Source organism: Symphodus melops, assembly GCF_947650265.1.
Source record: "Symphodus melops genome assembly, chromosome: 13".
NCBI lineage: Eukaryota > Metazoa > Chordata > Actinopteri > Labriformes > Labridae > Symphodus > Symphodus melops.
Genome location: NC_136703.1, coordinates 3705837 through 3718876, shown reverse-complemented (window position 1 = coordinate 3718876; position 13040 = coordinate 3705837). Strand labels below are relative to the sequence as shown.

Here is a 13040-nt window from a genome sequence, read left to right as displayed (position 1 = left end):
TGCTGTTTTGAAACCCGACAGACAGACAGAAAATTGGAGCACATTTGTTGCTTTTAGAAACCAAGAGGAAATTGATTCCAGCTCAATTATGCCAGCATCTTCGAGCTATTTTCAGCGGGTGAGGATTCCTTTACCTACTCTATTGAATTGTAGGTATTTTTCCCCTGCCTCTCATATTCCGCTCCATCCTCACACACCTCCCTGTCTATCTCTCATACAGTGTCTCTTGTAATAAAACGAGCTTCCTGCATTTGTTTCCCTCCACTCCCTCCCTCCTCTGCCATCTCCAACTTTATCTCTCCGGAAAAGCGTTGACTCGTGCTAGCCCTGGAGAAGATGCTGCCGTCTGGTAAATAAGTTCATGCTGAGTGTTAGCCAGGTCAGGGCCCAGGCGCTCAGCAGCACGAGTGTGTGCACTTACAGCAGACGGTCAGAGAGAGAGAAATTGATTGCCCCTTTTATGCAAGGGAATGAGAAAATAGAGTACCAGCCTACACACAAAGACAAACTCACAAGCTCAGAAACCCTCCGTCCTCAAGCCGAGAACCAAAGAGAAAATAAACTAATGGCTCTTTACGGTTTGTTTTTCGTCAGTTTCTTCATTCTGCTGTCGGCCTGATAAGAACAAAAAGAAAAAGCAGGACGAGCGGAAAGTTGTTTTCTTCAGAGAAGTCCTTTTGAAAGCGTTTCCATTCTTTCCCTCCTCCACCTTTTTTCTTTTATTTACTTGGTTTAAAGAAGTGATTTTCTCATATCGAGCTGGTAAGCCGGGGTGTTGCTTTGTGAGCAGATGTTTGCTTTATTTCATGCTGGGCGTTGTATGATTGCAGCGGGATCAATAATTGACTGCATTGGTCCCCTGAGGACAACTAACCAGAGATCGATTGGAGCCTTGTAGGGTGCTTTCTCCCTTCACATATTTTACCAGGTATAACTGCTTCCCACCGTTGCTTTTCTTTCTGCTGTACATCACTTCTGGACAATGGACTGCCGCAGTAAATAATCCCAACGACGAGAGAGGGAAGAAGTTCCCTGCAACTGGAAATCAATGCTGCTTCAATCTATCACTGTTCTTTTCATGCACACATCCCACCTATAGCCTCACTTTAGTGCTCAAGATGTCAGAAGTGATGGAAACTGCTTCAGAACAATCAAGCCCAGCAAACGCATCCAAACTTGCTTTGCATATATTTTTAAAGCCTTCTGCGTATGTGTGTATGTAAACCCTCTGTGTGCATGACACTAAGTTTCCACTTCCAACCTGACGAGTTCAGCTTCTCTTTGCCGATTGCATCACCGGCTGTTGCCATAGCAACCGGTCCCCTCTCCATGAACATCTTCTGGCTCAGCTACACTGATAGAGAGGCTAAAGTCCTCTTAGAGGGAGAAAGAGGGAGAGATAGACGGAGAGAGGAGAGGACTGTTAAAAGCCGGCTGGCAGAGGAGCACATCTGTATTACTTAGCGTCAGCTGCAAAGAAAGGCTCCCTTTATTAGGAAGTAAGTGGAAGATCTCCCCAAGGAGTGCTCCAGCGTAATGAATTTAGACTCATTCAACATTAATGCGATGTCGCTGCAATGCCACCGCCCCGTATCTCCCTGCATCAACTTCCGCTTCCTGATTCCCTGACAGTCAGTAGGTCATTAATCAATATGGAGCCATGGTTTGCTGATTTAATCTGATCGCAGGACAATTGGCTCCACCTGAACGGGTTATTCAACACATTTGCCATTTTTGCTTCGCTGCACCAGCTGTCCTGGATAATTCAGCTGCTTTTCTTGTCACCCGTGTAAAGTTCAGAACTGTTAATTATTCATGCACGCCTTTTCTTCCCTTTCCTTCCCTCGCTCTCCTCTCCTCTTCCTGTCTCCTTTTCTCTCCAGCTGAAACAAACTAGCCTTCTGTGTAATAGTTCACAAACCTGACAGGTATTGCGGAGAGAGGCGAGCAGTGTTCTTTCCCTAAAGTAGCCATTTTGAGTTCGTCGAGGCGATTCTGTCAAGCCTTATTGGGTCTGTACGCGTTCATGCTCGCCACAACAGTCCATTTCTCCCTCTTGCACTTCGTTTGAGGTAAATGCAACAAGGCAGCAAAACAATGAAACTGATAGAGCATCTCCCCACAAACAGGCTACCGGGACCTTTTCTCCACAGGGAAGACGCAGTCTACCAGTAATAGAAACGACTGTTTGGTGCATGTGTTCTCAATCTTTTTTCCTGCTAAGATCTGTGTAAGAAAATATTCACACTGCAGCAACTGTCTACTGACGTCAGGCTCGGGGTGGGAAACTCAAATACTGTTTAAATGTTGTACCGCTGTGCTCATTGTGGCAGGTGGCAATGCATTTGGATATGTCACAAGTTATTATCATTTCACTGCTTCGTGATCAATCAAGTTGGAAATCCAGAGGGACAGAAAAAGGTTGACACTAGAATTGTAAACGTCCATATGGAAGTTGTTTGGACACCAGGGCAACAAATTGAACGTCCTGGACACTCAATCAAGGTGTTTTTGGACCGAACAGTTTTGGGAACTTTTTGATGAGGAACTATCCCTGAGTTCCCTGAGAACTACACACTGCATTCGCACCGCCAGTCTGAAGCATGAGCTAAAAAGTTCCTCTAAATGGGGGTCTAGGAACTCAAACAGGTCATAGTTCCTGTGGTGCAGAACAAAAAAAAAGAGAGGGGAGGGTTTCAACAGTTCCAAGAACCTATACGGTGGAAAAATGTCTAATATTTCAGTCAATTGACACCAGTAGCCTAAAGGTTATAATGCACGCTCCACATGTACCCAGGCTACACGCCAAGCGAGCAGCCCGGGTCTTTTTCTGTATGTCGTTTCCCACTGAGTCACGTCTCGACAAAGGTATAAAAAAAAGTCACCCTGAGGGTTAAAAACAAAACACATATTTTTAATTTTAAATGACATGAGCAGAAATAATTAGAATATGAAGAAGAAATGGAGAAACTGGACATTTACCAAAAGATATATGAAAATCTTCAAATTTGACAATTATCGATGTAATCCATCCAGAATGCCTTTAGCACCCCGACCACTACTTCCCCCATAGAACAGCATTATAATATTTTAGAGGAAAATGGCCACCATTGGGACTTGTTAAGCATTGCATGAATTGTGTATTTTACTTCCACCATGTAAGGAATTGTATACTATATAAAAGCTGGGATTGGATTTGGAAGCACAGGAATCGTCCACACTGACTGCGTCGAGTCCACACGGTCTGCATGTTCAGAAAAGAATCTCCTGTCTGCAAAATGACACGTGCTTTGATCCTGTAAAGAAATGAACTGCATCATCTTCGTCTCACTCTGAATCCTGAAGCAACACAACTGGCATTTTGAATCGTGGAAAATTGCCACCACAGAAGTATGCCAGACTTTCTTTCAACTCTTAAACCATGACATTTTCTCTCAGTAGCTTTAATCACAACAGTGTGATCCCTCGCTTTCATAACCCACTGACGCATTGAGAGCAGTCTGAAGGCTCCCACACCGTGTCTTATTTAATGGATGAGCCGTCCAAACACAGGATGAAGTGTTACCTGCACAAGAAGTTCGCCTTGACAAGCGCAAACTGGACATGCTGTCTTTCTCCCCAATGGGATTTGCTCTCTCTGCTTCTCGTAGAAAAGAAAGAAAAGACTTGGCAGTGAAGTTTACGCTGTAGGGCTAAAGATACCTTACACTCAAGTGCAGACAGGCATGCAAATACACACACACACACACACACACACACACACACGCTTATGGCACTCAGAAATGCATTTTCACAAAGAAGTGTCAGAGCTTACGTTGATGCTGGAAATGGCTGCAGTTTAAATCTACTGGCTCTACTCTGTACACAAAAGCGAGACACCTTTACGGGCACTTAAGAACAATTTTTCTGAAAGGTTCCTAAGTGCCAGTAAAGGTGTTTCTAACAAGTTTGAATGAAGAATAATGTAGGTGCAAGATTTTATAACACTGTCTATTTCCTGTTTCATTTCTTGAAAGAAACGGTAAAATATAGTGGCGGTATTAAATCTCACCTCCGAGATATCGGACTGCAGTGTCAACAAAGAGCACAGTAACAGAAGAGAGCGGTGCAACCTTCGGACTCACCTGCAGAGAAGACTCTGCTGCCCACACACATCTCACATCTCACATCCTCGATCCTCTCACAGGTCGAACGAGAGAATAGATTCCACAAAGGTCATTCTTATTAGTCCCAGTTGTTCTCATTATAATCACATCTGTTGTCTGGAAACATCCATCAAGATTGTTGGTACTCCAACAATAGATGAGAGGAAAGCTTTATTTTCATATGTTGCCATGATGCCATTGAATTTTATTGCCACGTAATGGAAAAGTTTCCCCAAAAAAATGTTCCTTCATCAGAACAACACGTCTTGTACTTTCTTTGAAAATGTCCGCACTGTGTCTCAAAGTACTGATCTGGATTTTCAGTCTTGTAACAACAAAGACTTTAAAAAAAAAAAAAAAAAAAACTTTAACTTGTTTTCTCAATGCTGGAGTTCTTCAAATCCTGTTATGGAGAGACAGAATTATAAGCAACAATGTAGTGCATTACCAGAGGGAAAAAGTTCAACATCGCCCCCCTGAAAATGACATTTCATCTTCTGCTGTCTTTGTCAAGTAAGCCCTCTGTCTTCAGGACATGTCCATGGGATCTGTGTGTTTATTCTTCAGTCTGGACTCCCAGAGATTACCTTTCACTCAAAATAGGTCAGGGCAAGAAACGTCTGAATGTATTGTTAACAAAGTTATTTTTTGTCTACGTGGAGTACCTTTTGTTTTCAGCTAGATAAGGCCGTTCATGTTAACTACCCAGGGTTTCTTACTGTTCATAAGAAATCTGGAGTGTGAAATGCATCTTTTCTCGTGTATCAGGAGGATTTCTCACAGGAAGCTTTCCCAGCGCATTAGGTATGCAGTTTGTAGGCTCAGTCCAGAGCTTGCACTTGATACCTTCACTCTGACAGAACCCTCAGCGCTGGTGTCAGTCTTTTGTCAGGCAGCTAAGCTCCGGGCTAGAATGAGATTTTCTTATAAGGAAACATCGCAGAAGAGATCAGGTTACAAACCACAGCTGACACTCATGATGTTTGTTCTCTCCAGGTGGTGTGTTTACTGTTTTACATCACAACCCTTTTCCTGTGTCTTATAGAAATCTATAGTTGATGAGTTTGCACGGAAAGAGGTCACCGATCGTCACTTCTTATGGTCTGAATTCAGTCATCAGGGAAATTTACAATCCCCCATATTTAGTAGGACAATCAATGAATGTATATTTTTAATGCAAGTCAATCCATTTACACACATAAATGTCATAGATGAAGCCAGGTCAGCGCGAAGTATCGCTGCAGACCGGTCCTCTTCGACCAAAGCAATTTCATTGTACTTGTACTTGTACTTGTATCTATGACAAATAATTCTGATTCTGATCATTACTCTGCTACATGTGTCAAAGACAGAAAGTAATCGGGTCTGACTGATATGTGATTTTTAGGGCTGATATTGATATTTGTGACAGAAAACATCAGATACCGATATCTTTCTGAGATCTTTGCTTGATCTGTACAGAGAGATAGAAGAGAGATCAAATCAATGCAGCTATCCATTGAATGTAGTTCTCTTGTGGAAAAGATTTATAATGAAGACAAGGCGGTTACTTAACTGAAAAGAAGCTGTGCATGTCAGTGCATCACTGTGGAGAGTGGGAGTGTTTGTTTTAATCCTTACAACGCACTCAGCTGGTGACAGAGAACTGCTACTGTAATACAAGAATATTTAAAATTAGCCGATACGATAATCACTGGACATGCTAATATCGTCTGATATTATCTAAATGAATCGGTCGAGCTCTACATCTGTCAAAACATCGACAATCAATAATTTGATATTTTCTTCAGTAGCACAGAAATCGATGTGAAGGAGAGGAGGGCCTGCATGTTTTCCTGTAATAAAGGAAGAAGAAGTCAACCACCTTTATTATTTTGTCACTATGGTATTGAAACATGTATCAGCTCATCACACACATTCAGATTGTAACTATACTCATTAGAGCCAATGTAGGTAGATTATTTATAAAGCAATGCTCTGTTGGCTTTATGAAGAGGAAACTCCTGAAAGATGAGCAGAAGTCTGTCCTTAGAGGAGTTTACATTTGGTCCATTCATGCCAATATGATAGAGCGTGATGGGATTATGGATAAGTGTTGTGTAGTGACACGCTGCTGATATGTTTAAAACACAGAGAGATCCGTGTTTGTTCACATTTCCCCTGTCATGCTATCAGACAGCCTCCCTCTCTCTTGTACCCATCTGACACAGTTCCATTGAATTTCACCTCTTGTCACTCTCCTCGTTTCGCTTCGCCTGCGAGCCGCTCACAAACACAAACACACACTCATACACACATGCACAACGCGTGTGGTGTGAAGTGATGGCAGAGCCGTGGGCCAGTCATGACAAGGCCTTCATGCTAGCACCTGGCTTAGTGTGTGTGTGTGTGTGTCTGTTTGACACCTAATGCCTACAACTTTCAGACACACACACACACACACACACACACACACACACACACACACACACACACACACACACACACACACAAAGTCAGGAATACAGATGCGTTCATGGATTGCTCTGTGCGCACACATACGCACGTACACACACGTTTCCTTTTCCCCCGGTACAAAAGAGAGTGAGCTCAGGTAGCTGTCAGGCGCTCTCCCACAGGGAACAGTGGGCAAGTCAAGAACAGCCTCCTCGCCTGTCACTCCACGTACACACACACACACACACACACACACACACACACACACACACAGTACATACACTCAAACTCTGTGCACCGGTGTAAAGAGAGACTGAAGAGATGCCTTGGGCAGATGCTGGACCAGTTGTCTAAGCTGCACACAATGAGTCTGTAAATGTGTGTGTGTGTGTGTGTGTGTGTGTGTGTGTGTGTGTGTGTGTGTGTGTGTGTGTGTGTGTGTGTGTGTGTGTGTGTGTGTGTGTGTGTGTGTCTGTCCATCCACTATAGCAAAAGCAACCTGCCAGCGAGTCATGGTGGACATGCTGCCTTGCATTTAGTCCTGGCCTGGAAGCCAGCGATAAGAAATAGCTGTGTGTGTGTGTGTGTGTGTGTGTGTGTGTGTGTGTGTGTGTGTGTGTGTGTGTGTGTGTGTGAGAGAGACATTCATATCCTCAGCATTGACATTACTTGTTTGCCCCTCAAACTAAGAAGTCTTCTTCAGGTAGACTTTTATGTGCTTTTGTCCATTGATTTACGATCAGGTTGGCTACCTGTGAGAGCTTGGCATCTCTTTTAACTTAACCCCCCCCCGCTCTTGATGCTGAGGCAAGGACGTCACGCCAGCTGGCTGCCAAACAGCCCTCAAAGTGGGCGCAGAGCCACAGCAGCTGTAGCTGCCACAACACGGGTCAATTACTCTCTAAGTCGATGTTGTGTACACTCAACACGAGCGCGTATGCACACAGGCGCACGGTGTTTGCTCCACGTATTCAGCAGCCCCGCACCAGTTTACCAGTTTGATGTTTCACACTTGATCAAAGCCGAGGACTTGGTGGGAAGTTCAGGATCAAAGTCTGAAAAGTTGTTGTTGCTCATCTTGTGCAGCCTTGAAGTGTTTGGTTAACCTTGGTTTGTGTCCGTTCACACAGGTGGATCATTGATGTTTCAAAGACCTCCGATTCGTCAGTGCATAAAAACAAACTTGTCCACATGGCTGTGTATCAGCCTGCTGTCTGCAAATTGATTTTAATGTTGCTGCTGACTTTTTAGGAATTCTAACACTGAAGGTGTTTAGAGATTAGAAAACCAAGCAACACACTGTGCAGGCTCTGCATGGCTGGACCAATTCTCCCTGAATGAGTGGAGAGCATCTGTTTGCTTTACGCCACGATCACACTTAATCCCTGATGCATTTGTGCGTCTGAACTGTGAGAAGTTCTGCACAAAGACCCCACTGACTGACACGTTGAATCTGTTCACACATGTCTGTCTGCTGTTTGAACTTCAACTTTCATAGCACTCAGTCATGGAAAACTTGTCTTAGAATGAGTGAGGGAAAAAATACTGAGGTTTTGTTGTGTTGCATATCAAGGCTCATGAAACAGAAGATGGCATGTTTGTGTATCAAACGTAACACCTTCTTCTTCTTTATCTTCCTCTCTCGCAGGCTGCAGAGGGATGCTGTGTGGATTTGGAGCAGTGTGTGAGCGTGACCCGACAGACCCGACCAAGGCGGAGTGTGTTTGTAAGAGAGTGGAGTGTCCATCCTTGGTGGCTCCTGTTTGCGGCTCGGATTCATCCACCTACTCTAACGAGTGTGAGCTGGAGAAAACTCAGTGCCACACACAGAGACGCATCAAGGTGCTTCGCAAGGGACCCTGCTGTAAGTACCATCACCACCTACCAATCGAAACAACCCCTATCCAAGAGCGGTAGAAGATAAATATATGAAGGAATTACACATTTTCATTTGATTCTGAGAAGGATTTTCTAAACACAAGGACAATGATTTCAGCTTCTTCTGCCTTGTTAGACAGTTTATCCTCTGCAAAGGGCTGTAAGGTCAAGTTTTTAAATCCTCATTTTTTGTTAAATATATGCTAGTTACCCCCGTTGGAGCCTGTCTCTTAAAGCCCCTTCGAGATCCCTGTTGCTCCAACTATTGGTGCTATTCCTCTTTACAACATGTTCATGTAATGTGCACAATGGGTGGTGCAGATTGTCTCCCACGTGTTTGATAGGACCATTTTTAAATGACACACAGCAAAAAAAAATGTCCCTGCTGATATGGAACACAAGTTTCAACTAATAATCATCGACCTTGTCCACCATCGGAACGTTTTAAATCTAGAAGTAGCAACAGCAGAAGGTTAGATTTGCAGTACAGTAAATGAAATCAGCATGCCTGATGACAGTCAGTTAACAGTACATAAATAGAAACTCGGGAGTTAGATTAAAGTCTAAAGCAGTGATTTAAATAGACACATTAAGAGTGCTGACACCTTTAAAGCAGTGCATAGTAATGTGCTCAGAGGAGGAATGTTTCATGAGTTGCGCAGCAGTAGTGGAGGTCATCACACTGAAGCTGAAGCAACCTGGCCGAGGGGGAAAAAAAAAATGTTCTTACATTTCTGGGCAAAGCAATTAAAACTTATCTCCCCTTCTTCTCTCTCATTGTGTTCAATAATTTAGCAGTATATGGAAAAGGAAGGTAATTTAAAGTTTGACATTCAATACCTTTTGTATGATCAAAGTTTAATATGGTAAAAATTGGGCATTTTCACGTTTAAAGACAACACGCGGTCGAGTAATGAGATTATCACACACCAAACAGACTGATTCATATCATTCTTCAAAGACCTCTCAAATAACCAGAATTCTTTATGTCTGCAAGTGTTTTTGAAGTGTTACCATAAGTACATACAGCTTTTTATATATAATTTTAAGAGATCAAATTGGTGCCTTTGATCCAGAAAAGATCAATCCCAGAGAGTCCACTGAGGCTCGGGTATTTCAGAAAGCTGTCTGACCCTGAACTGACACTCTCTATTAAACTGCTGTGAGAACTCAATTTAAAAACAGTCAGGTATACGGTGAATAAACTGCTGAAAGCATGCTGAATGTGAGTCGAGACGTTTTGATCTTTGGGACAGAAAAGTATCACATCAAACACAAAGCTGCAAGTCTCTGAGTGACCCTAAATTGCCCGTCATTGTCTATGAAAGCATTTCTATGACACCCTGTCCTAATACAACAGGCAGTTTCCTCCCTTTCTTTATCCTCCAAATGCTAAAACATGTCCCCATTTTGTTCCATCTATTGTCTTTCCAATATGGCTACTCTCCCAGCGCTTAAGCACCACCTGCACCCTCACAAACAAAAATGCCACTCACTGGCCCATTGGTCACCATCCAGTGCGTATTTTTATCCCACTGACCCTGGTGGGAGCCTATACTCCCGCTGCACCTTTCATTGCTCCCCTCTAGCAAAAGCCCGTCAAGATCCCGGACTCTGAGGGGAGCGAAGGATTCCTGCCAAAGCTGCAACATTGCAGCAGCCTCAATAATAACTATAGTGTTTTTGTCAGCATCGTGCCCGCCTGCCAGTGAGGGGGCCCGCTGCTAATTCCAGGTCTCTGATTACAGCGCCTGCTTGGACTTGGCACTAATAGCAAGCTTGGTGACTGCTCTCCACTGGCAGAGAGGAAAGAGATATTAAGGACAGAGAGAGGACAGGAGGAACAGAGAGTACATCCGAGGAGCATCTGGAGAGGGAAGGAGGGATTAACGTTCAAAGAGGAATGAGCTATGAAACATTTAGAGAACCAGGAGGATGCAAGAGTGAGCGAGGACACCGGAGAAGAGTCAGTGCTGGGTGAGAGAGTGTTGCGAGTGCTGCCTGTAATGATGGTTTGCAAAGGGTTAAGGCCGTCCAACAGCACCATAATTACCACTGGCAACCACAACAGGCAGTCAGAAGCATTAAATAAAGCTTGAAATCGTAATAATGATGACGGTGGAGCTAATGATAGTATTGTTGATAATAACTACATGCTCAGAACAGAGTTGTCACTTTAATTGTGTCACTTCTGAAACAAAAAGTCACAAGCAGTTTTTCTTTTCATCTCTTTGTTGCTTGTATTTTAAATAGGCCATAATAATTGATGCTAATTGTGAGGCAATTTTTGTGCCGACTTTTTCAAACAAGCGTTGAATCTGACTGCTTTTCAAAGAACAACCGAGCACCTGTAGTAGTGCCTTGGTATTTATGAGAAGTTAAATGTTTGAGCCTACCTCGTATACTCATTCTGTAAAAATAGAAACTGTAAAAACAGCACGTAGCTTTTGTTCATAAGCTGAAGAAAGGTTCAACTCTCTCACCTCAATTTGGCTTTTACAAAGAAGTGCCTCTTTATTCCATTCTGTAAGGTAACCCATGTTGTGGATCTGCAGATGTTCAAATGTGGAAGCTAAAAGTTTAAGAGAATTGGCAACACAGTCGGAGCCAATGCCAAGATGGGCTTATACAATGATTGTTTAAATGATTATCTTTGCAGTGGTAATGCAAGCCATGCTCTGTTGGTTAAGTAAGCTGAGAGATTTAGTGTCGGTCATATTGCACCACTTTACAGAGGACCATCTACACTCGACCACATTCATGCGATGCCTGGAGTACAGTCTTTAGTTTCACATCGCATGCCATGTACTATGACAGACTGTTAAAATAAGTCCATTAACTTCATAGCTTTAAAAAGTGAAGGTGGAAGTGATGGTGGAAGCAACTTAAAAGTGCATTCTGTTCAATGCCCAACAGGGGGCGACCTCACTGGTTGCAAAACGCAGTGCTGATGTATCACTGCGGTAACTACTTCCTTTAATCGTTATTTTACTTAATAATATTTAAAGTCTTCTTCAGTACAGCTGGATGTTCTTTTAGTAAATATAGTTGTTCAAGTTCAAGTTAGAAGAGAAGTAGATTAGAAGCAGGTTTTGCTTCAGGACATGGCCGACAAAGCCGCTATTCAATCAGGTGAAGCAATGCTTTTTGAAATCTCCTCAAATGATGGTAGCCATGCTGCAAAACAAGCCAACAGGAGGGATGGCCATAATGACAAAGTCAAGCCTTCATCACAACAGTCTTCAAATCAGAGGATGATATCGTGGTGACTACATCCATGATGATTACATGTATCCTTATTTCTCTCGTGGTGAGGGCTCAAGTATGTCCTGATATGATCATTGGGCCGAAGTGCTGTGAAGGAGGACTTGTTTTGTATCCACTGACAGAGTGGCAGAGAACTCTTGGCTAGCTTTATAGCTGTATTCACAAAGATGGTAGACACTCTTATGATGGGTGCTTTTGTGATCTTCCAAGAGCTCAGACTTAATCCTGACTCCGTATCTTGAGTCGAGGCCATAAGTGCTTTTATGAAGTGGAATTTCACAAATTATTTTTAACTTGAAGTAACAAATGAGCGTCCTCGCTGAGCTGGATACATAATTCTTTTCCTGCTAATTGTTCCAGCTTTTATGAATGCTACCATCTAGTTTTCATTTTTTTTTTGTATGTAGCTATGAATTAGATGAAAGGAGTCACTATCAAGTAATAATATAATAATAATAATAATTTTATTTATAGAGCGCTTTTAGACAAAGTGCTTTACACAGCTTAAAAGCTCAACACACAGACATAACACATCATTAAAAACATCAGGCATAAACAGCAGTGAAAAGGTGGGTCTTCAACTTTGCTTTGAACACATCAATGGAACAAGAAAGTCTGATGTCCGCAGGGAGACTGTTCCAGAGAGTGGGAGCGCGGAATGAAAAGGACCGCTCACCAATAGTCTTTTTGCGAACCTTAGGGACAGCTAAGAGGCCAGTCCCCTGTGAGCGAAGTGACCGAGCAGGCACATACAAATCTAAGAGACCAGTCAGGTATGCTGGTGCAGAGCCATTTACAATTTTAAAAGTCAGCAGTAACACTTTAAAATCCGCTCTGGCATGAACAGGCAACCAGTGTGTGACTTCTGTCTTCTGTAGATTTATAATCGGGGTCGACCGATTATCTGTCTGGCCAATTATTGGGTCCCTCGATGAGGCTTTAGGTTGATTATTATATGGGAGTTTTATTTTTCCATCGCAGGTTACATTTATCAAATGAAAAGAGCTTCTTTGGCTCCACTGCAGGTCTTTCCCTCCTGGTCTGTTTTCACTCACCATTCTGTCTCACCTGTATTGTCCCACCCATAACAATCAGATCTGATAAGCTTGACACAGAAGCCTGGGTGCCACTGACTGACAGCAGGAGGAGAATCTCAGGATGAGCATTTAAATAAAGTCTTGAGTTGGTGTTTGTAACATTCCTAATTCTAAATTTTGACAGAAAGATTTTAAGCTTTACTGTAAATGTATATTGATTAAAATGATTGGTTATTGGTCTCATGAACTACTAATAATCGTATTGGCCTTGAAAATC

General features: G+C 42.8%; 1 protein-coding gene across 9 annotated transcripts in view; it reads left to right on the top strand.

Annotated features, from left to right (window-relative positions):
* Nucleotides 1–13040, top strand: part of agrn (agrin) — a 279779-nt gene that overhangs the window by 147130 nt on the left and 119609 nt on the right. For all 9 annotated transcript variants that reach the window (XM_079360460.1, XM_079360454.1, XM_079360453.1 and 6 more), the window contains one exon: nt 8230–8445. In XM_079360460.1, the coding sequence (XP_079216586.1) occupies nt 8230–8445 (216 nt within the window). The remainder of the gene's footprint in view (nt 1–8229; nt 8446–13040) is intronic.